Genomic DNA, 22,756 nt, shown 5'->3' on the forward strand with positions numbered 1-22,756 from the left:
AAAAAAAAAAAAAAAAAAAAAAAAAAAAAAAAAAAAAGAAATAAATACGTTATTTGAAACCAATGAGAACAAAGACACAACGTTCCAGAATCTCTGGGACACGGCTAAAGCAGTGTGTGAGGGAAATTTATAGCACTAATTGCCCACAGGAGAAAGCAGGAAAGATCTAAAATCGATACCCTAACATCACAATTAAAAGAACTAGATAAGCAAGAGCAAATAAATTCAAAAGCTAGCAGCAGACAAGAAACAACATCAGAGCAGAACTGAAGGAGATAAGAGACACGGAAAAATCCTTCAAAAAAAAAAAAAAAAATCAATGAATCCAGGTGCTGGTTTTTTGCAAAGATTAACAAAATAGGTAAGACTCCTAGCCAGACTAATAAAAAAGACAGAAGAATCAAATAGACATAATAAAAAATGATAAAGGGGATATCACCACTGATCCTACAGAAAAACAAACTACCATCAGAGAATACTATAAACACTTTTATGCAAATAAACTAGACAATCTAGAAAAAATGAATAAATTAACGGACACATACATTCTCCCAAGACTAAGCCAGGAAGAAGTCGAATCCCTGAAGAGACCAGTAACAAGTTCTGAAACTGAGGCAGTAATAGCCTACCAACCCAAAAAAGCCCAGGATCAGAAGGATTCACAGCCGAATTCTACCAGAGGTACAAAGAGGAGCTAGCTGGTACCACTCCTTCGCAAACTATTCCAAACAATAGAAAAAGAGGGACTTCACCCTAACTCATTTTATGAGGCCAGCATCATCCTGATACCAAAACGTGGCAGACACAACAAAAAAAGAAAATTTCAGGCCAATATCCCTGATGAACATCAATGTGAAAATCCTCAATAAAATACTGGCAAACCAAACACAGTAGCACATCAAAAAGTTTATCCACCATAATCAAGTTGGCTTCATCCCTGGGATGCCATGCTGGTTCAACATATGCAAATCAATAAACGTAATCCATCACATAAACAGAACCAATGAGAAAAACCACGATTATCTCAAGAGATGCAGAAAAGGCCTTTGATAAAATTCAACATCCCTAGCTGCTAAAAACACTGAATAAACTAGGTACTGATATAAGAGCTATCCATGACAAACCCATAGCCAATATCATACTGAATGAACAAAAGCTGGAAGCATTCCCTTTGAAAACTGGCACAAGACAAGGATGCCCTCTCTCACCACTGCTATTCAACATAGGATTGGAAGTTCTGGCCAGGGCAATCAGGCAACAGAAAGAAATAAAGGGTATTCAAACAGGAAGAGAGGAAGTCAAATTCTCTCTGTTTGCAGAAGATTTAATTGTGTATGTGGAAAACCCCACTGTCTCAGCCCAAAAACTCCTTAAGCTGATAAGCAACTTCAGCAAAGTCTCAGGATATAACATCAATGTGCAAAAGTCACAGGAATGCCTATACACCAATAACAGACAAACAGCTAAATCATGAGTGAACTCCCGTTCACAATTACTACAAAGAGAATAAAATACCTAGGAATACAACTTACAAGGGACGCAAAGGATCTCTTCAAGGAGAACTACAAACCACTGCTCAAGGAAATAAGAGAGGACACAAACAAATGGAAAAACATTCTATGCTCATGGATAGGAACAATCAATATTACGAAAATGGCCATAGTGTACAAAGCAATTTATGGATTCAATGCTATTCCCATCAAGCTACCATTGATTTTCTTCACATAGAAAAAACTACTCATAAGACCTAAAACCATAAAAATCCTAGAAGAAAACCTATGCAATACCATTCAGGACATAGGCAGGGGCAAAGACTTCATGACTAAAACACCAAAAGCAACTGCAACAAAAGCCAAAATTGACAAATACAATCTAATTAAACTAAAGAGCTTCTGCACAGCAAAGAAACTATCATCTGAGTGAACAAGCAACCTAAAGAATGGGAGAAAATTTCTGTAATCTATCCGTCTGACAAAGGTCTAATATCCAGAATCTACAAGGAACTTAAAACAAATTTACAATAAGAAAAAAAGAGCTCCATCAAAAAGTGAACAAAGGATATGAACAGACACTTCTCAAAAGAAGACACTTGTGTGGCTAACAAACATATGAAAAAAAGCTCATCATCACTGGTCATTAGAGAAATGTAAATCAAAACCACAATGAGATACCATCTCATGCCAGTTAGAATGGTGATCATTAAAAAGTCAGAAACAATAGATGCTGGAGAGGATGTGGAGAAATAGGAACGCTTTTACACTGTTGCGGGGAGTGTAAATTAGTTCAACCATCATGGAAGACAGTAAGGCGATTCCTGAAGGATCTAGAACCAGAAATACCATTTGACCCAGCAATCCCATTTCTGGGTATATACCCAAAGGATTATAAATCATTCTACAAGACACATGCACACGTATGTTTATTGTAGCACTATTTACAGTAGCAAAGACTTGTAACCAACCCATATGCCCATCAATGACAGACTGGATAAAGAAAATGTGGTACATAATACACCATGGAATACTATGCAGCCACAGAATGAGTTCCTGTCCTTTGCAGGGACATGGATGGAGCAGGAAACCATCATTCTCAGCAAACTATCACGAGAACAGAAAGCCAAACACCGCATGTTCCCGTTGACCAATGAGAACACATGGACACAGGGAGGGGAACATCACACACCAGGGCCTTTTGAGGGTAAGGGGTAAGGGGTAAGGGGAGGGATAGCATTAGGACAAATACCTAATGCATGCAGGGCTTAAAACCTAGATGATGGGTGATGGGTGCAGCAGAGCACCATGGCACATGTATACCTATGTAACAAACCTGCACGTTCTGCACATGCATCCCAGAACTTAAAGTACAATTAAAAAAAAAAAAAAAAAAGATTTATCACATTTCAGACACCTACAAATATAACAGTTTGCTTCTGGACTCTCTTGTTCAAATGAGCTATCTATGATTTTAAAATAACGCTAACTTGTATGTTTTTGAGTAACAGAGAATACAACTGGAATTTTCATAACACAAAGAAATAATTAATGCTAAGATGATGGATACCCCATTTACCCTGATGTGATTATTACACACTATATGCTTGTATCAAAATATCTCACGTATCCCTAAATATATACATGTACTATGTACCCATAAAAATTAAAAATTTTTAGAAATGTGATATGGTATGCTTTGTTATTAGGACAAATTCCTTCCCCTTTTACTGAGCTTTCCTACCCAAGACCCCATTCCTTTTCAAAAGTAGTTTTGCCTAACCTTGTGCATTTTCTTGTCCAGATGAATTATAGAATCAGCTTGTCGAGTTTTATTTAAAACAATATATATTTTGGAAATTTCAATTCAGATTTCCTTGAATTTATAGGTGACTTTTAAAAACAGCACACTTATAACATGTAATTCTCCCATTTGGGTACATTTACCCTTTCATATTCTTTAGCTTTTACTGTCTTCTTGGTGTAAGTGGCCTGTCCACACATTTCTTGTTAAAATGATTCCTGGAAGATTATGATTCTTAATAAAACATCCTTTTCTTCATGTCATTTACTGATTAACGCTGGTTTACAGAAAGGGTATTATTTTTTCCAACAAAATTCTTCTAAAGAAATGTTTTCTCACTGATTATCATGTATTGCCAAATTGACAATCATACTGTCTACAGATTTTGACAATTTTTTCAATGTCTTCCCGATACTTATACATTTCATTCCTTTTTTTTTCTTAGTATATTAGGACCTGCAGAGCAAGGTATAACAGTAGTAGTCAAGATAGGCATCTTCATCTTGTTCCTAAGTCTAACTGAAAGGTGTCTAGTATTTTCCTACTATTATAATGCTTAAGTTTGTCATCAGATACAACCTTATGACATTAAGGGCATTCCATTTTAAGGTGGCAATGAGTCCCCCACTTTTATAAGGAATGAGGACTGACTTTTATCAAATACTTTTTGTTCATCTGTAGAGATCAAATGGTTTTCTCCTTAAAATGGTGACTGGCAATTAGGCAACTGCTTATTTTTAAATTATTACAGTATCTTAATAAAGATCTTTTCAAAAAGTTTTCCTATGCTGACGCTTATTTGTATTCTAGGGATAAATCCTTTTGAACACAGTGTATTATTCTTTCAATACACTACTGAAAATGACTTGCTAATATTGAGATTTATACTTTCAGTATTTTAGGATCTAAGGAGCAAGGCAGAAGGATGAACAACCTTCAGCTTTCTCTTTCGTATTTTCCTTGCTCAGTTTTAGCAAAAAAGTTATGCTAGCCTCAGATATTTCCTGTGAGCAGTACGTCTATTTTGCTTTCTGAGTTCAAAGTTCGCTAAACAGCCTTCAATTTTAACTTGCTAACTGTGTTATTCAAATTTTCTATATCCCCCTTTTCAATTGTCTGGTTAGTCAATAAATTTGTAAGGGATTTCCATGATTCTAGAGTTGTCTACTTTCCCTTGTACTTTCATCTTCCTTTTCATATTGTGAAGTTATATCACTAATGATTGCTATAAATTATTGATGAATATCAAATATTACTGTTAAGTTTTCTATTTAAATTCTGACATTAATAGTACTATTGTCCATAGTTTTAAATTTCAGACTCATTCTCATAAAATAAAAAATAAAGAACATTAGGAAAAATATGTATTAATAGTTCTTATCCATACCTCTTTCAAAAACCCACTGCTAATTACTGAAGTCCAAGGTATAGACTACCACTGTATGTATTTCCTATTTTTAGCTGTTCTAAATCACAATAAACTTACCTTTATCCATTCAAAAAACATGAAAAGAAAAAACCTCAGCAGCAGCCTGACTACTACAGATTAAATATGACACTACAAATTAATGCCACCTGTTGTAGCCGGCTTCTATGACAGCACGTAATAATCCTGGTATATGTTAATCTTGTGTGGTCCTCTCACTCTATCAGGGCTGACTTGGGCAACCAAGAAAATGAGAAGTGACACTAGATGTCTTCCAGGGAAAGATAAAAAAAGGCACTGTAGGTTCTGCCTGGGTCTTCTGGATTGCTCGCTCTTGGGAAAACCAGCCACCAAGATTTGAGGACAAAGAGCTACATGAAAAGGCCCATGTGGAGAGAAACTAAGGCCGCTTAACAACATCCAGAACAAAGTTGCCAGCCATATGAACCACCTTGGAAGTGTATTCTCCAGCTCCAGTCAAACCGTTAGATGACCAAAACCCCAGACAACATCTAAATGCAACCTCATGAACCCCAAGCCAGAACTACCCAACTGAGTATCTTCTGAATCCCTAACCCACAGAAACCATGAGAGATAATACATTGTTAGTGGTTGTTTTAAATCACTAACTTTTGAGATTTGTCATGTGGCATTAAATAATACACCATCTTACTGAACTCATAGAGCATATTCAAAAATAAAAGTTCACTTTCCTTTAAATTATTATAATTAAATACTTTTAACTATCTCCACTAATTTGTGGAGGTGATTTCTGTAAAAAAGTGGCTAATAAAACATAAGCAATGGACTGTAGAGAAACACATGATGTGAGCAAAGATGCATTTCTTGTGCCTTCTCACAATGCCCCAGATTTGAGGTGTCAGCAGCCAGAAGGCTTTGGAGCCATACGCATGGCATTCTATATACACGACAATCCGTTTCTGCTTTGTGACTTAGCTAAAGTTGGAAAACTTAGAGAGATTTTCTACTTAATTTTAACTTTCCATCTAATAACTGCTCATTAGCATCAATGATCCCAAGTCAGATGGGAAAGGGAAAAGCTTGAACCACTAAAATTTCCAACAATTCCGACAACAGCTTTAAAAAATGAATTTGTATTTTGATGATCTCATTATTTTACCAGTTCTTTATACGCCAGGACTCTGAAAACCAACTCTTGCATTTACCAAGTAGCTAATTTGGTTTAAAATATATTATCCATTAAGAGCTGCAGATTAAAAAATTACACAAAACAGCTGTTAGAGATAATTTAATTCCACCTGTTTGAAAAGCCTAGGTTTGAATAAGGTACTCAATGCTTGCTTAATCAATATTCTTGGGACTCAATCAAATATAACTTGTGCTTGAAAATCAAGGTTATAATAAAATAAAAATAAAAGTTAAAAAAAAAAATCAAAGTTATTCCCTAGGTAAGACTCACATGGAAATACATGAGAAAAACCTCTCAATTTAGCAATTGAGCTACTGAAATACCTATATTTCAAGCATTCCCTTTAAATATATCACATAAAAATGTTGCTCTGTTAATTACACTAATTTCCATACTCTCACATAAATGGGACACATAAATGGGAGTATGGACGTGAATATTAAATAGGCCTAGAACTTACTCTTGCTCTTAATTTCAAACATACTATTTTTTTTCCTGTGTTCAACTGTATATGAAAATTTTCAAAAGTTTTCAATTAAGTACAAATATGGAATTAATTTTAAGAGTCTTTCAAAATGTTCATTCATTACCTTAAATTTAAACTTAGAATGAATCACATGATCTTCATTTTAACCCCAAAACACTCTTTAAATGTACAGGAAATGACTAATTGGATTTAATGTAATCAAATCATATTTTAATTGCGAGAAAAGGAAAAGAAAAAAACAAAAAGCATATTATAACGTTAGTTACTCTAATGAAACAATATGGGTGCGAAGAGAAAAATGACTGCACTATCAAGACAGCATAAAACTGGCATAAAGACAGACATAGAAATCAATGAAACAGATCAGATAGCATAAAAATAGACCCACCCATATATGATCAATTGATTGTTAAATAATGACGACAAGCTAATTCAGTGGGAGAAAATAGTGCCTTCAACAAATGATGCTGGAACCAACAACTGACCGCGTGAGGGTAAATGTATCTTAATCCTTACCTTATACTATATAAAAAAATTAACTTAAAATTCATTGTAGACATAAATGTAAAAGCTAAAATTATAAACTACTGAAAAAATAAAAGTAAATTGCTAAAATTTCAGGGTAGGTAGTAATTTCTTAGCACTTAAAGCACAAACTACAAAAAGTAAAGTGATGAACTGGACTTTTTCAGTATTTTAAAACTCTGCTCTTCAAAAGACACTATTAAGAAAATGAAAAGGCAAGCAACAGACTGAAAAAAATACTCACAGCACATATATCTGATGAAGGACTTGTATCCAGAATTTATAAAGGACTTTTACAATGTAGTAAGAAAACAACCCAAAAAAGATAAACACTTCACCAAACAAGATATATCAGTGGCATATTAACACATAAAAGATGCTCAACATCATAAAAAAAAAAAAAAGAAACTTAAATCCAAAATGAGACACAATTACACACCAACTAAAGTGGCTCAAAATCTAAAGACTGTGGAGGATGTGGAGTGACTGGACCATCTTGCACTGCTGGCAAATATGAGAACTGGTATAGCTGCATTGGAATACAGTTTGGCAGTTTCTTAAAATGTTAAACACTTAGCTCTACTTGTAACAGCCTAAATCCAGTATCAACCCAAATGCCCATCAACAGGTGAACTTACAAAAGGATTAAAGCATACAGACAACATGTATGATTCCATTTACATCAAAGTCTTAAAAAACCAAAACTAATTTATAGTGATATAAAGCAGGTCACTGGCCGTCTGGGGCTCGAGGTGGTAGGAGGGAATGAACTGGTAAGGTGTACAAAGCAATTCTGGAGGTAATGCTCTATATTTTTGGGCAATAGTCTTGTGATGGTAGTTACACAGGTGCACTCATTTAAAACTCATCAAATTGTCTACTTATATAAGGTATGTTTTATATAAAAATACTTCTATAAATTTAAAAATAATAAAACACAACTCAATAAATGTATGATGTTCATATAGTTCCATGATCCATTTTACAGTTTTCTCTAAAGGTATCTAAAGATACTCTCTAAGGGTTACTCAAATAAGAAACAAGTAACAAGTGAGTTAGAAACAACACAGTTGAAATGTATATAACCACAATCCATACCTCAAATGTGTATTTTTCTCTATTATTAAAGAGCATTAATATGGTCATCTGGAAAGTGGAAACTTGCAATATGTGCTTCCGTGTATTAGAGCCAGTTACTTGTGCACCTCCAACACCAACTTCAGATCCATCTTCCTGTTTCATTTTTTAAAAAATATAAACAAAGATACAATCATTTCCTGGTAACATTTATGTACCTATGTGTGTACATATGTATGTACGTATGTTACAGGGTCTCACTTTGTCATCCAGGCTGCAGTTCAGTGGTGCAAACATGGTTCACTGCAGCTTCAACCTCCTGGGCTCAAGCAATCTTCCTGCCTCAGCCTCCAGAGTAACTAGGACCATGGGTGTGCACTACCATGCCCAGCTAATTTTTGTATTTGCTGTAGAGACCAGGTTTTGCCATGCTGCCCATGCTGGTCTCAAACTAATGGGCTCCAGTGATTTGCCCGCCTTGGACTCACGAAGTGCTGGGATTACAGGCATGAGCCACCACACCTGACCAATTTCCTGGTAACTTTAACAGCATGTTTCAGAAACAGGTCCCATAATCTCCATCCCCCCCCCTCAACAAAAACTATGTAACTTATTTCTATAAAGGAAATCTTTTTTTTTTTTTTTTTTTTTTTCAGACAGAGTCTTGCTCTATTGCCCAGGCTGGAGTGCAGTGGCGCGATCTTGGCTCACTGCAAGCTACGCCTCCTGGGTTCATGCCATTCTCCTGCCTCTCACGCCCGGCTAATTTTTTGTATTTTTAGTAGAGATGGGGTTTCACCATGTTAGTGTGTTAGCCAGGCGAGTCTCGATCTCCTGACCTCGTGATCCACCCGTCTCGGCCTCCCAAAGTGCTGGGATTACAGGCGTGAGCCATCGCGCCCGGCCTGGAAATCTACTTTTTAAAATGTGTGTGTGTACACACACACAGACACCATACCACACCACACAACACCACACCACACACACACACACACACACACAGTATTTAGGACTGTCTCCTGTCCCCCCACTGTGAATATTCTAATGTTATCTGAGCAAGTAACTAATCAATTCCCTATATTTAATGCTAAAATTATTTTAACAGTACACTATGGGATGATAATAATAATGGACTTACAAAACATCACTACTGTTACACTACCACCAAAAGTAACAGGATTAGGTTTCTTTCTGTGTGACCTGATCACAGTAAGAGATCAAAAAATAGCACAGCATAGCATGGGGGCCAGGGGAGCAAAGGGGAAGCGCCATTCTCAAAGCCTATTCCTGCTTTATGATTTAAGGGATACAAAGTGGAACTTTCTAATTCTTCAATAATTAACATATGCATATGTTTTAAAACTACTGATCTGCTTAATAAACTTTAAAAGAACATGATTATTTAGGGAAAAAAACCCCTCTCTTTTAAAACAAAAGCAGGCAGTAATTAAAAGCTAAGTTCTTTAGTTTCCTTGTCCTTCCCACTTACACTTAAATATATGTCGAATATTATTTAACTAAATGAACTATAAAGTACTATTTCCCATTTCAATTAAATATCAAAATTAGAATGTTTTATAGGCATTTTCAGCAATACTTTAAAACTGATGTTAACAGTGATTCATCATACCAACCAAACTAGTAAAATTCTCCGATTAAAATCTAAAACTAGCTTGTTGCTAGATGACAAGTTTAGGTATATTTCTACAGTTTTTTTTAGAAGACTTAATATTTTTTAAAAAGGCAAAATAATCCGATTCATATCAAGTACTGAAAATAAATATTACTCTAAACCTCTCACTAGATAATAAAATTGGCGATTGGCTCTTTAAAAAGTGAATGCAGAATCCCCACTTGGTCCAATACTAATTTTTTAAAAATGACTTTAATAACCATTTGTATATTTAACAAACCCTCGAAGTGTTAATTTTCCGCAATCTGATTTATTAGAAATAGAAATTATAGGTAAGGCAGAATTTTTGAAAAGGGGGGGCCCTTCAAGCTTTGTATGTTCTGAAATCAACTTACATTTTACTATTTTATAGGCAATATTTTCTCAAACCTACATTTTATAAATAAAATATGTAATTTTCCTAATGTTTCCTTAGGGAAGACTATACTGGTGTAGTCTTCATATTTTCAAAGTTGCAGTTAGCAACTGAGAGAACATAAATAATAAATCAAAGCTAGGATTTTTAACCTTTCTAACATGTGAGACAGGCAGAGAAACAGGAGAAATAATTTACCCAGGTCAACATAAATCACAAATCAGCTCTAACAGACTAACTTTAAGTTACATAATATGTTCAAACTATCAATATTTACCTTTTTAACTGGTCCATAAAATGTGGCATTGAGATCTGCAGAACCCATATGATGCTGGAGTGTGAGCTGTCGACCACTGTGTTTGGCTAAGTAGAACCTTCAGCAAATCAAACCAGGTTTTAGCAAATCAAACAAACTTACACATTTGAAATTACAAACCACAGGATAACGTCCCTTAAGCATATGTGTGTGTGTGTGTGTGTGTGTGTGTGTGTGTATATATATGGACTTCAAAAGTTTAAGGAAACCTTAGGAATCAAGTTCAGGTACAACTTTCTACAGGAGAGACCTTGAGAGAGCCCTAAGTAACTCAGCTAGGTATTAAATGATGAAGGCAGCACACTAAATAATTTCTACGGTACACTCTGGCCCAACCTACTGCTGTTCAGCCCCTGCTATTCTTAAGACCACCTTTCTCCACAGTAACCCAATAATCAATTTGTCCTAAGCCAGTAGTAGACATCGACAGTACAAAATATACTCCTATACTACAGTACAAAAAATACTCAATGCACTAATGCTGAACAAAGGGCATTTATAAAATATTCCTCTGAGAAAAGTTTATGTAACTTTTTCTTACATATTAAAATTATAAAGGATAAACTCTCCCTTTGTTTTGTTGTTCAAACTGGTACTTTTCTTGAATTTTATATTTATGTTTTTTTGTCACTATCCACACCGTATTTTTTCAAAGTCTGAGCCACTGTGTGGTTCTTGCCCCAGTATAACAATCATCCCTTCACTCTTAGAATTCCGTTTCCCTTGTCGTTTTGCCCTTCTACAGTTGGTAAAAAATGAGGACTTTGGGGAGGGAAAAAACCCAACATTTCTGTGAACTCAAGAGACTATAAGCAGTGCCTAAACCAGTAGGATTAGGCAAGTAAAACTAGTTGGACAGCAGATATTTCATGAACTCTTGCAACAGGGTGTGTCTGTGTGCATGTCTAAAGGGTTATACTGATTCACTATTACAATAAGGATGATGCAGTTGACCAGGGTGAAGCAGGACTGTCCACAGGATTATGCGAATTGTGGTGGTGGAGACAGTATACAAGATTCATGGATTAAACACCTAGCTGCTTTCCTGGAAAATCGCCCATGTTCTAGAAGACAAATCTAGTTTTTATTTTTTTAATTTATGAAGATACAAGTCAATAATATGCTAGTGCTTCTGGTTCAAAATGAAAGCAACTGGCTATGGTAATGTAGAGAAGACAGCTAGGATAGCACCAGAATGTTTGAGGCTTTTTAAGTTAAATTCTTAGCCACCTTGCCTTACAAAGATACATGTCAATATGCTGAATACTCAAAGATCCAGAATATGCGCTATTTAAAAATATATTATCTCCTGGATCACCACCAAAAATATCTTTAGTTTCTGTACAACCTACGTCAAGTTTTTAAGTATAGGCAAGTCGAAATTATTTCTGATGAAAGTCACAAACTCCACAGAAATCATTCACGAAGATATAGTCAAACAACTTTCAAATACATTTTGACATCAAGGTCAGGCAATTCACCTGGAAGAACATCTTAATGAGTACCAATGAATTTTTTGTAGTAAGATGTGTGATGTCAACCTTTTATTATGGGAATATTTTACATCCCACACAAAGAAGGCAGTGGTACTTGGAAACTTAAGACAATTGCTAGAATCATTAAGACTAAGGTGAAGAATTTGTACAGTGCCTTCCATGATTTCAAAGAGGTCGTGACAAGACACTTGTCCTCCTGACAATATCAAATGCAGTTTCTTCCCAGTTGTTTTTTCAGATCTGGTTCGAGGTTAATAGCTCACCAGCAGATGTTCTAGAGTATCTCTGTTGTCTCTGATCCCAGCAGCAAGATGCAAGGGGGTCAGGAGGCCTTTTGTTTGGTCACTGATAACTGATCTACACCATGCTGAAGAAATAAAGAAGCCACTCTGGTATTATTCCACTTATAAGCACCTTGCAGGAATATCTAGCTATCCACAGTCACTGCAAAAACATCTGCCCCTTGTGCAATCAGCTCACAATGTCTAAGTGTCCACCTTAGGCTGCTCGACGAAGGGGGTGATATACTCATCTTCATCCCTAGCGTTCACACGAGTGGTCTTTTCACAAAATAGTCTCCACACTGGGTAAATCATTTATTTTCAGCAGCCCAAAAAAGATACTTGCTTGGATCTTTTTGTTTTTTTCTTGCATATCACTCTTGTTTTTTTCATCTTGCTCCTCTTCCTCATCAAAACTGCTATCTCAGAGCCTCTGAGTACTAGTGGGAATAAGGTATCCACGTATTTCCAACAATGCGAGTTGGCTGAAGTGTTCAGAAAGTCCAAGGAATTCTCTGGGTCTGGTTTTCCATCATCATTTACTTTCTCTTTTTCCATTTTCACTACTGCTCTAAATAAAAGGCATTTCAAATGCCAGCATATAAACAATCTTTCTAGAGATAAATTATGCCTGCTTTACTTTATTCATCAAGATCCTACAGAGGGGGAAATTGCTGCATGCCAGGATAAATGCTCCTTTTGAACATGAGGTAATAAATGGAATACATTCATCCTCAATTACGGATATTAATGTTCAAATTCATTTTAATTTTGAACACTTATTTGTACATAGTAATACAAAGTCTGATTTTGATTTACCTTCTGAATATCTCAAAAGCATGTCTTGGTGCTGGTGGGATGTTGCACTTTGGTGTGGCTGACTGAGTGGGCCAATATCCTGTTGTGAGCACCCGGACTGTAAGATCAACACCACCTAAAGATACCTATGTAAAACAGAAAGAGATAATCCCCTCAAAATTAACTAGGATTTGCTTTCTGTTCTGTTTAGACATTGTGTTAGATTTACCAAAGCAGTTAGTTAGCTCCATGTCTAATATCTAACAAAAAACCATTTTCTTTTTTATTTTTTTTGAGACAGAGTCTCGCTCGTTGCCCAGGCTAGAGTGCAATGGCACGATCTCGGCTCACTACAACCTCCGCCTCCCAGGTTCAAGCGATTCTCCTGCCTCCTGAGTAGCTGGGATTACAGGCATGCCCACCACGCCTGGCTAATTTTGTATTTTTAGTAGAGACGGGGTTTCTCCATGTTGGTCAGGCTGGTCTCGAACTCCTGACCTCAGGTGATCTGCCCGCCTCGGCCTCCCAAAGTGCTGGGAGTACAGGCATGAGCCATCGCGCCCGGCAAAAAAACAGATTTTCTTAAATGTTAGACCCACCCAGTGTTTCCCGAATTTTAACTACTATGGCAAATAGTTATAATTATTGCTTATGATGTTAATTTAAAAACACTGACCAAAGAATAGTTTTTGGCACATGAATCAAGTCTTACTGTTATCACTGAGAACGGAAAAGTTTGGGCCTTTTCAAATAAAAGGTCAAGGGGGTCAATTATATCATTTTAGAGAAAATTCTAGCATAATATCCTTCATCTCAGTATTAAAATATTTTTTGCCATCTTAACACATATTTCTAATATTCCAGCACCTATTTCAACTAAAGTAACTAAAACTTTTGTGTTTTAACATGTAGCTCACATTCCAACAACCTCTGCATAGGACACTATAGATCCAGTGCTACAGAGCAGGTGCTCTATAAATATCTGTACAATGAATAACTACTTCTAAGCTAATATCACTGTCACAATTATTTTCTTCTTTTAAACAAATTAAATTTTTAAGTAAACAACAAAGCACAACAAAAACTCTTAAAGATTAAATATTATCTTTATTATTGATATTCAGAATGTGTTATAAATCATTATTTCGTTTTTATCTTGCCTCAATGATTTAGTAATATAAATTTTTAAGGGGAGGAATCAGAGTTTATGAATATCAAGAAGCATTCTACACTCATATTTCTTCACAAGTATCCACTAAATTATTATTTTAAGGAAACTGAAAATAAATTTAGATGATGCAGACAAGGCAGGATCACAGAAGAGACTCTTACATGGTGTACTGGCGGAAGTGGAAAACTGTTTATACATTTGCAAGTTGGTTAGGGGAAGGGAGGGTAACAAAGCGGTCAGTCCATTCATCCCATATCAATATGCATGGGATCTACCCCAATCATCCCTATAGTTTTCAATGTGTAAGATTAGTGGAAGAAAAAAATTTAAAAACTTACTATAGCAAACAAAAAATACAAGAAAATATATCAATATATTAGATTTAACTACACATTCCTAAACAATCTAAAAAAAAAATCCACGATAATTGCACTACTCATTTCCTGTCTACCTGAAATTTGTCACAGACTTGCATCTTTCCTCCTCTCAGCTCTTCTCAACTGTAAACACTGATATTTATAAAGCAAATCATACAACTATTTACATTAAAGTCAGAATGTTTTCACAGAAATAAATGGTTATTCTACAGAATGCGGTATTTTCACATATCTGGTTTGTGAGACTATGAAACCAGTAGAAGTGATGATCTCATATTCAGATATCAAAGGAAAGATCCACAAATCTGTTAAATGGTTGTGAAGCATTTTAACTATAGAGTGGTACGTGGTGATTTAAAAAATTTAAAAACTGTAATATTCCCTACCTTAAGATTAAGTTGAAAATCAGAGTAAAAAAATGAAACTAAATTCTGAATTTCATTAAATGCTCACAAAACGCCCATCAAACTCCTAAGCCACAGAAGTTCCAGCTCACCACCTTTGGGGAGTTATACCAAACACATTTATAATACATTAATTTCTTTGTTTTTATAGTCTCAGTTCACCTGCTACACACGCTTAGGAGATAAGGCCCATTTAAGCTAAACTGACAGAGGAGAATGACAGTAGTGAGGTATAGGAAGGTCAGGTGACTATCCCAAGATGACACAATCTTGGGGTAAAGTGAAAAGAAGAATACTGAAACTTAGTAAACTTGTGTAAGCCCAATACTCTTTCCACAATTTATAATAGATTTGTATTATCTTTATTAACAACAGAATAATTCTCTTTATTAAATTGTCAGTGTATTCCTTCAAGTGGGAAGAAGAAACTAAATTTTCAAAGAATAAAAAATTTTAACATGAACATGGAAAAAGAGGTAACATGAAGGAAAATAATTTAAGTACAGACAAAACACATGTTGTCACTAATGACATTTAAAGAAACAACTGTCATCTGCTAAGTGGATGAAAATGCCCACTACAAAAGACTTTACATGAATATCTAAGTAGAAATTAATGCAGAATCTTACACCAGTTGCCTGTAGATGTTGCCTGAATTCATCCATCGTTGTGTTTGAGATGCTCATATCCCTAAACATTCCTTCCAGTTTTGACGTGAACTGACATCCACATTCAGTCTGTAGAGGAAAAACACAAATTTACACAAATAAATGGTAGATTTTTCTGTGAGGAAGTATTGAAAGAAATAAACTATTTCATGTTATTGCTATCCCTGATAATCTTCTTACAAATTTTTCCAGTAGTTGCTCTATGCCTGTGGTTAGCAAACTTCAGGTTTTTAAAACGCAAATTCTCAGATTCTTTCAGAGAGTCCAATTTACTCCCTGAAAGGTAGGGCCCAGAACTCTGTTTTTAACTAGCATCTCAGGTGATTCAGGTGCAAGTATTCTATGGACCACATTTTGCGAAGAAGAACTACATGGCAAAAGCCTCTTTGTTTCCCTTTTACTAATCTTCCCCTCCAGGACTCCATGAATGTATCCTGACACATCAACAGAAATTCTAGCAAACTATGAATGTCCCTGAACTTGAACAAATGTTAGTGTAGTCTGTGTTCTTCTCCAAAACAATCTACCTTTATTTCTAGAAATAAACACTTAATAATCAACCAAATAATTTCCAGTCACATGTTGTCAGTACACAACCATGATAAACATCAGTTAGGTGCACTCTATTTCATCTAAAACATACCTTACCTTTAACTTAGATATCATGTTTTTTTCAGAGTCATCAGAAACACTTTTATTTGTGAGAAGTCTCCTTGCCAAGTGTTGTTTATAATAACGTTCAAATACATCTTTTCTTGCATAAACCTAAAAGGACCATTGCTTTATCCAATATTGTTTCTACTTCTTGCTCTGTTAGCTGCAAAATTAAGACGATTTAACAATTACACAATTTTAGTTCTACAAAAGTAGTACTACAGTTCATTTACAGCTTAAAAACACTATTGTTTGAAAACACAGGTATCTGATTGACATATATCAGAAAAAGGGACATGGTTTGACGAAGTGTCGCCTACTTCACATAGTAGCATCATTCTTACATTCTCATTTAGTGCATCATGAATGAGGGGTTGCAGTGAATTCTCTTCCATAGAGGGCTACCACTGAATTGGAGGCGTAAGGTAATATAGCGCTGGGTTAAGGGATGACTGAGAACAGATGAAATGAAATTTTAGTCACAGAGATCATTTTATGAAGGCTTTGCATATGCAGGCAAAAACTTACACGGCCAAAAGATGGAATTTTTCATTTAAGCTCACAGCCTAAATTGTGCAAACACAAGGCAATAATTTGTTATAATCCAAACAGTAAAAGGCCACTGCCCTTACTTTATTTTTTATTTCTATTTTGTTTTTTTTTTTTTTGAGATGGGAGTTTCATGCCTGTTGCCCAGGCTGGAGTGCAATGGCACCATCTTGGCTCACTGCAAACTCTGCCTTCCGGGTTCAAGCTATTCTCCTGCCTCAGCCTCCCGAGTAGCTGGGATTACAGATAAGCACCACCACGCCCAGCTAATTTTGTATTTTTAGTAGAGACGGGGTTTCTCCATGTTGGTCAGGCTGGTCTCGAACTCCCAACCTCAGGTGATCTGCCTGCCTCAGCCTCCCAAAGTGCTGGGATTACAAGCGTGAGTCACTGCGCCCGGCCGCCCTTACTTTTAAATAAGGGTAAAAGGATTCTGTGGCAGGTTGTATTAATATATTTAGAAAAATGGAAGACTAAATGAATGAGTAAATTAATAGACTTTTCTATTCTGTGCATCCTTAGTGACTCTGTTTCCTTACTGCAGCTACTGCCTGTAAAACCTGTGACATGTTGCTTTTCCCTTTGGTGTCACAAATTCCAACATGAAGTCAAAAGAGACCAATTCAGATGTGAGCAAAACATGCTTCAGTTGATTTTCCACGCTGTCATGAGCTCCCCAGGTTCCAGAGATATCATATATCATAAAGTCTCGAAATTAAGCTACACTAACTATTTTCTGAGATCTACTTTATTTATGCCTTAACATTCTTGGCATCCAATTACTGTTTGACATACAACCTCCAGAACCAGATGCGAGCAAACAACACTCTGTACTACTAGAAAGTTTTCTAGTTCTTCATCTTCAGCATGACTAACTCTCAGTCACAAAAATGACTGTTTAAAACCAACTACAGCTGTGTAGTTGTTCAGGTTTTTTTTTTTGAGACGGAGTTTCACTATTATTGTCCAGGCTGGAGTGCAATGGCGCCATCTCGGCTCGCTGCAACCTCTGCCTCCTGGGTTCAAGTGATTCTCCTGCCTCAGCCTCCCGAGTGCCTGGGATTACAGGCATCCAACACCACGCCCAGCTAATTTTGTATTTTTAGTAGAGACGTTCACCAAGTTGGTCAGGCTGGTCTCGAACTCCCAAACTCAGGTGATCTGCTCACCTTGGCCTCACAAAGTGCTGGGATTACAGGCATGAGCCACCACACCTGGACAGCTGTTCAGTTTTTTTGAGACAAAGTCTTGCTCTGTCGCCCAGGGTGGAGTGCAGTAGTGCAATCATACCTCACTGCAGCCTTCAATTCCTGAGCTCAAGTGATCCTCTGCCTCAGCCTCTGAGACAACAGGTGTATACCACTATGTGCCACTAATTTTTTTCTTTTTTGTAGAGATGGAGTCTCACTATGTTAACAAGGCTAATTTCAAACTCCTGGCCTCAAGATATCCTCCTGTCTTGGCCTCCCCAAATGCTGAGATTACAGGCATGAGCCACCAAGCCCATCCAGTTGCTTGTTTTTGAAGCCAATTAAACATTAAGTGAAATGTCTAACTACTTTTGAGCATGTCAAGTATTTCACACTATTTTTAATACACCATGGCACACATTTAAGCACAGCAATGGGTCATGCTTAATTTTTATCTGTGAAATGTCCTAATTTTACATGTAATTTTGTATCTTTAAATAAAACTAAATGTTATTTTCAAATGCATTACTACTTACCCCTTTGACTCCCTTTTTCAGCTTATCATCAATAAATAATGAGAGGTATTCAGGAGACCTGGAGTTGAGGTTGAGAAAATACTCAAAGTCACCCGCAATAGTTTGTTTAAAGAGCCGGTCATTGTTGAAAGATTCCAGAAGGAAGCGATCGAACCTACTCTTCAGATCCAATAAGCCCTTAGAAATAAAAACAAAATTTAGGACACATTATAATAATTTTTCCATAAATAATACACGTATGACCATGTATGTTTATCTTAACTTTGCTGGTAATAAACATGTATATTCATTTTTAAACTTACAGCTTTGATATTATTTAAGCCTATATCTAAGCCTCTATTAAAAATGTCAATGAGAGAAGTATTATAACTTCCATATATGTATTAACACAATGCAAACGAACCAAAGAACCTCCTCACTGCTTCTCATTCTCCTGTCTTCACGGAATGGATTAGTCAGGGAAAAAATTAGCTTAAAAAATGTACCAAAAAAGCTGATTATGTTAAAACACAAAAACATGGCATATAATTTATTCATAGTACTACCTGAAAACAAAACATTTTCAAACAAAAAATAAACTGTTGTTTATTCCAATATACTACAGCATAGAAACACTAAGGCATACCAAAGAACCTCATATTCACTATTGAGACTATTTAAACAAGGTCTTCATCAGAGAAGTTAAATGAATAGTAGCAGTTGAATTTTAGCTCCCTGATATAAATATGCACACCCTGCAAAATCCTAAAATACTTAAGATAATTACAACTATTAATTTACTACTGGGACAATTAAGTTGAAAATACACAATACACAGCACGGTAAAAGTGGCCTTTTTAGCACTTGTCAAAATGCCTTTATCATAAACGTAGAGCATCTTCTGGGTTTACTTACCTGGATGTAGTCAACGGGATTCTTTCCTTCTCCTTCTTCAGAAACAAGAGCTTTACCTTGCTCCCTCAAATAGGAACTCATACACTCACACATTGTTTTCAAACCATTTGGCACACGACTAAATAACTTGTACATGCAACCAAGATCTACAAATCAGAAAACACAAATTGGCTACATTAAAGAAAAAAACAAGAATCTGTGTTCACGCTATAATACTTAGAGAAGCTTATTTCTCCATTACCCCCATTTGCTGACCACGACTATTAAAAATATACATGTATCAAAATGAAAACATGAAAAAGTAGGCTAGTTAATGGTTATTATTGTAATTTATAAAACACAACTTTTAGACAAGATGCTTTGAAAGTATCAATTAAATGTCGTGGCAAATTTAAATTTACATGGAAGAAGAGATGCCAAAAACCGTAACAATGTCACAAAAACATGGCAACTGCAGTTTTGAGTTCATAAATACTTTATCCTACATAACTCTAATGCAGACCTAATGACACTATAAAATGTCTACAAAAAGGGTCACTAATTAAGATATAATTGGTAGTCCCTGTAATCAGGAAGAAATTTTAAAACCAATTTAAGTCTTGTGGGTATTTCCAAAGGTTTAACTGATGATCATGAAAACAAATCAAATGAACTATACTACGATTTACTTCATTACACCTCAGGTAAAGTTTTTATGACATGTATAATATAAACACCACTTCTTAAATATTTTCTTCAGAGCAATCGCTAATGTTTCCCAGGTGGCATCCTAAGCCAGTATCTGTACTTCAAAATTTGGTCTATCTCACTACACTTTTAAATTTAGAATGAAAACTCTGGATCCTATCCATTTTCAGTATCATTTTCACAAGACTAAAATACAGATTTTAAAATACAGTTTTCCATATGTCTAGTGTTTCTTTGCAATAACAACTTACTGGGAGAACACAGTGTCAGAACTTTACAATGATAATTTTAGAAGTTTTACAATCAATAACTTTTTTAAATGGAGTTAGAGTTTCTAGATCAGAGGCTGACCAATGTTTTTTCTGTAAAGCATCAGATAATAAACATTTCTAAATGTGAGCCATAGATCTCTAACTACTCTGACACTGTAGTAAGAAAGTAGCCACAGACAATACATATATTAATGTGTGACTATGTTTCAAATAAAATTTTATGGGTATTGAAAATTTATATAAATTTTCAAGCATAATTAAATACTCGATTTTTTTTTTTTTTAAACCAAACTGGTAGTGCATCAGATTTGGTGGACAGGCCCTAATTTGCCTACCTTGGTCTACAGTTTTTAGAGCTTAAACTAAAGTTGTATGTATTTTTAAAATATTTCGAAGCAAGTTTGACAAAGTTTTACTAAAATTTATTTCAGTGACTTTCAGCAGCAAATTAGTTTCCATTAATAATATATGCCCATAGTAACCTACACATGGCAATTTTATAGCTTCTCACATGCTTAGCATAAATTACAACCAAGTTTCCCATGTTTAAAACAGGTATTACAAATGCAACAACAATGTACGGACACATACTACAGTAAACGTGGCACACCAAATACCTCTAACAAAATGGTTCGCAACTTGTCTATTTCATTTTTTTGTTGTAAGTTTTGATTAGATATTACATGTTGTGTATTTAGTTGTACATAAATTACTACAATTTCATTGTATTTAAATGTCAGGGTAAAGGGAATGTAAAAGAGTAAATGATAATCTGGCATTCAAAAATTAAATATCATTATTTCTATATACACTTAATAAAATAGTTAAGATACCAGCTGGGCGCAGTGGCTCACGCCTGTAATCCCAGTACTCTGGGAGGCCGAGATGGGTGGATCATGAAGTCAGGAGATCGAGAGCATCCTGGCTAACACGGTGAAACCCCATCTCTACCAAAAATACAAAAAATTAGCCGGGCATGGTGGCAGGCGCTTGCAGTACCAGCTACTCGGGAGGCTGAGGCAGGAAAATGGCATGAACCCGGGAGGCAGAGCTTACAATGAGCTGAGATCGCGCCACTGCACTCCAGCCTGGGTGACAGAGCAAGACTCCATCTCAAAAAAAAAAAAAAAAAAGATACCATTTGAACTTAATTTCATAGTGCCATCTGCATCTAATAACAATCCAATTTATATCCTCCATTCACAGTGAGAAAACTGTTTTTCGTTTTCTGATTTATGAGAATTTGGCTTCATAATGGTGAAGTTGCCTCTGATATATTCTCAACAAGAGCAACTTTTTTCCAAGAGCGGGGTCTACCGCAATTAAGACCTTTTGCCACACTAGGTTTCTAGTGGAAGTTCAGAAAAATTCAAGACAACATTTCCCCTTTTTTTTCTTAAGACAGCATCTCCCTCTGCAACCCAGGCTGGAGTGCAGTGGCATGATCTTGGCTCATTGCAGCCTTGACCTCCCTGGCCAGATTCAAATGATCCTCTCACCTCAACCTCCCAAGTGGCTGGAACTATAGGCATGTGCCATCATGCCCAGCTAATTTTTGTATTTTTCATAGAGACAGGGTTCCACCAATTTGAACTCCTGAGCTGAAGAAATCCACCCGCTTCAGCCTCCCAAAAGTACTGAGATTACAGGCGTTTGCCACACTGCCCAGACAAAAACAGGATTTTAAAATTTAATTTAGAATCACAGATAGCTACTGTGTTGTTGGAAACCTAAGGTACTAAATAAAGGAGAACCCTGGTGAGTACTATTATGATATTCCTTCATTCACGTTAACTGCCTGCCATGATAGGCACACCTGACACCTTTTACATGTATCTCCACACAAGTTACAGAGATGCTGTAATTCAGGTATGCCCAACAACCTCTCCATCAAACATTTCCTAGCCCCTCATCTCCAGCCCATTTAATCATCCCTCCCTACATGCCCCTAAGGTAGGTAAGAAAGCATTCATTCAATACCTAAACAGTACATTACATAATTTATCAATACTCATTTTGTTTAAGCAGGGCAAATGCTTTGCATGAAGTCCTAGTCTACCAGAGACCATTTAGAGAAGGGTCATCAAATTAGAACCCGTGGGGCAAATAAGCCTGCCACCTATTTATGTACATACAGCTCATGAACTAAGGATGGTTTTCACATTTTTAATCGCTGAGGAAAAACTGTAAAGGATATTATTTAGTGACACATAAAAATTATATGAAATTTAAGTTTCAGGGCCCATAAATAAAGTCTTATAGAAACACAGGCTTATTCATTTGTTATCGTCTATGACTATTTTCTCACTATGACTGCATGGCTCACAAGCCATTTTATTCAACAAGAACAAAAAAGGCTTGCCAACCCCTGACTTAGACCTTAATTTTAGAAAACACGGCAAACATACTAGATGACTTGTTTTTTTTTTTTTTTT

The 22,756-nt window shown here is 35.9% G+C and overlaps 1 protein-coding gene across 1 annotated transcript in view; it reads right to left on the reverse strand.

Annotated features, from left to right (window-relative positions):
• The window catches only part of CUL3 (cullin 3), an 85,794-nt gene that overhangs the window by 15,633 nt on the left and 47,405 nt on the right, over nucleotides 1–22,756 (reverse strand). The window contains 8 exon segments of the mRNA XM_017850272.1: nucleotides 8,002–8,136; nucleotides 10,306–10,402; nucleotides 12,941–13,065; nucleotides 15,501–15,608; nucleotides 16,188–16,293; nucleotides 16,295–16,356; nucleotides 18,469–18,645; nucleotides 19,363–19,508. Coding sequence (XP_017705761.1) covers nucleotides 8,002–8,136; nucleotides 10,306–10,402; nucleotides 12,941–13,065; nucleotides 15,501–15,608; nucleotides 16,188–16,293; nucleotides 16,295–16,356; nucleotides 18,469–18,645; nucleotides 19,363–19,508 — 956 coding nt within the window.

Source organism: Rhinopithecus bieti, unplaced genomic scaffold (assembly GCF_001698545.2).
Source record: "Rhinopithecus bieti isolate Rb0 unplaced genomic scaffold, ASM169854v2 scaffold_33374, whole genome shotgun sequence".
Classification (NCBI taxonomy): Eukaryota; Metazoa; Chordata; class Mammalia; order Primates; family Cercopithecidae; genus Rhinopithecus; species Rhinopithecus bieti.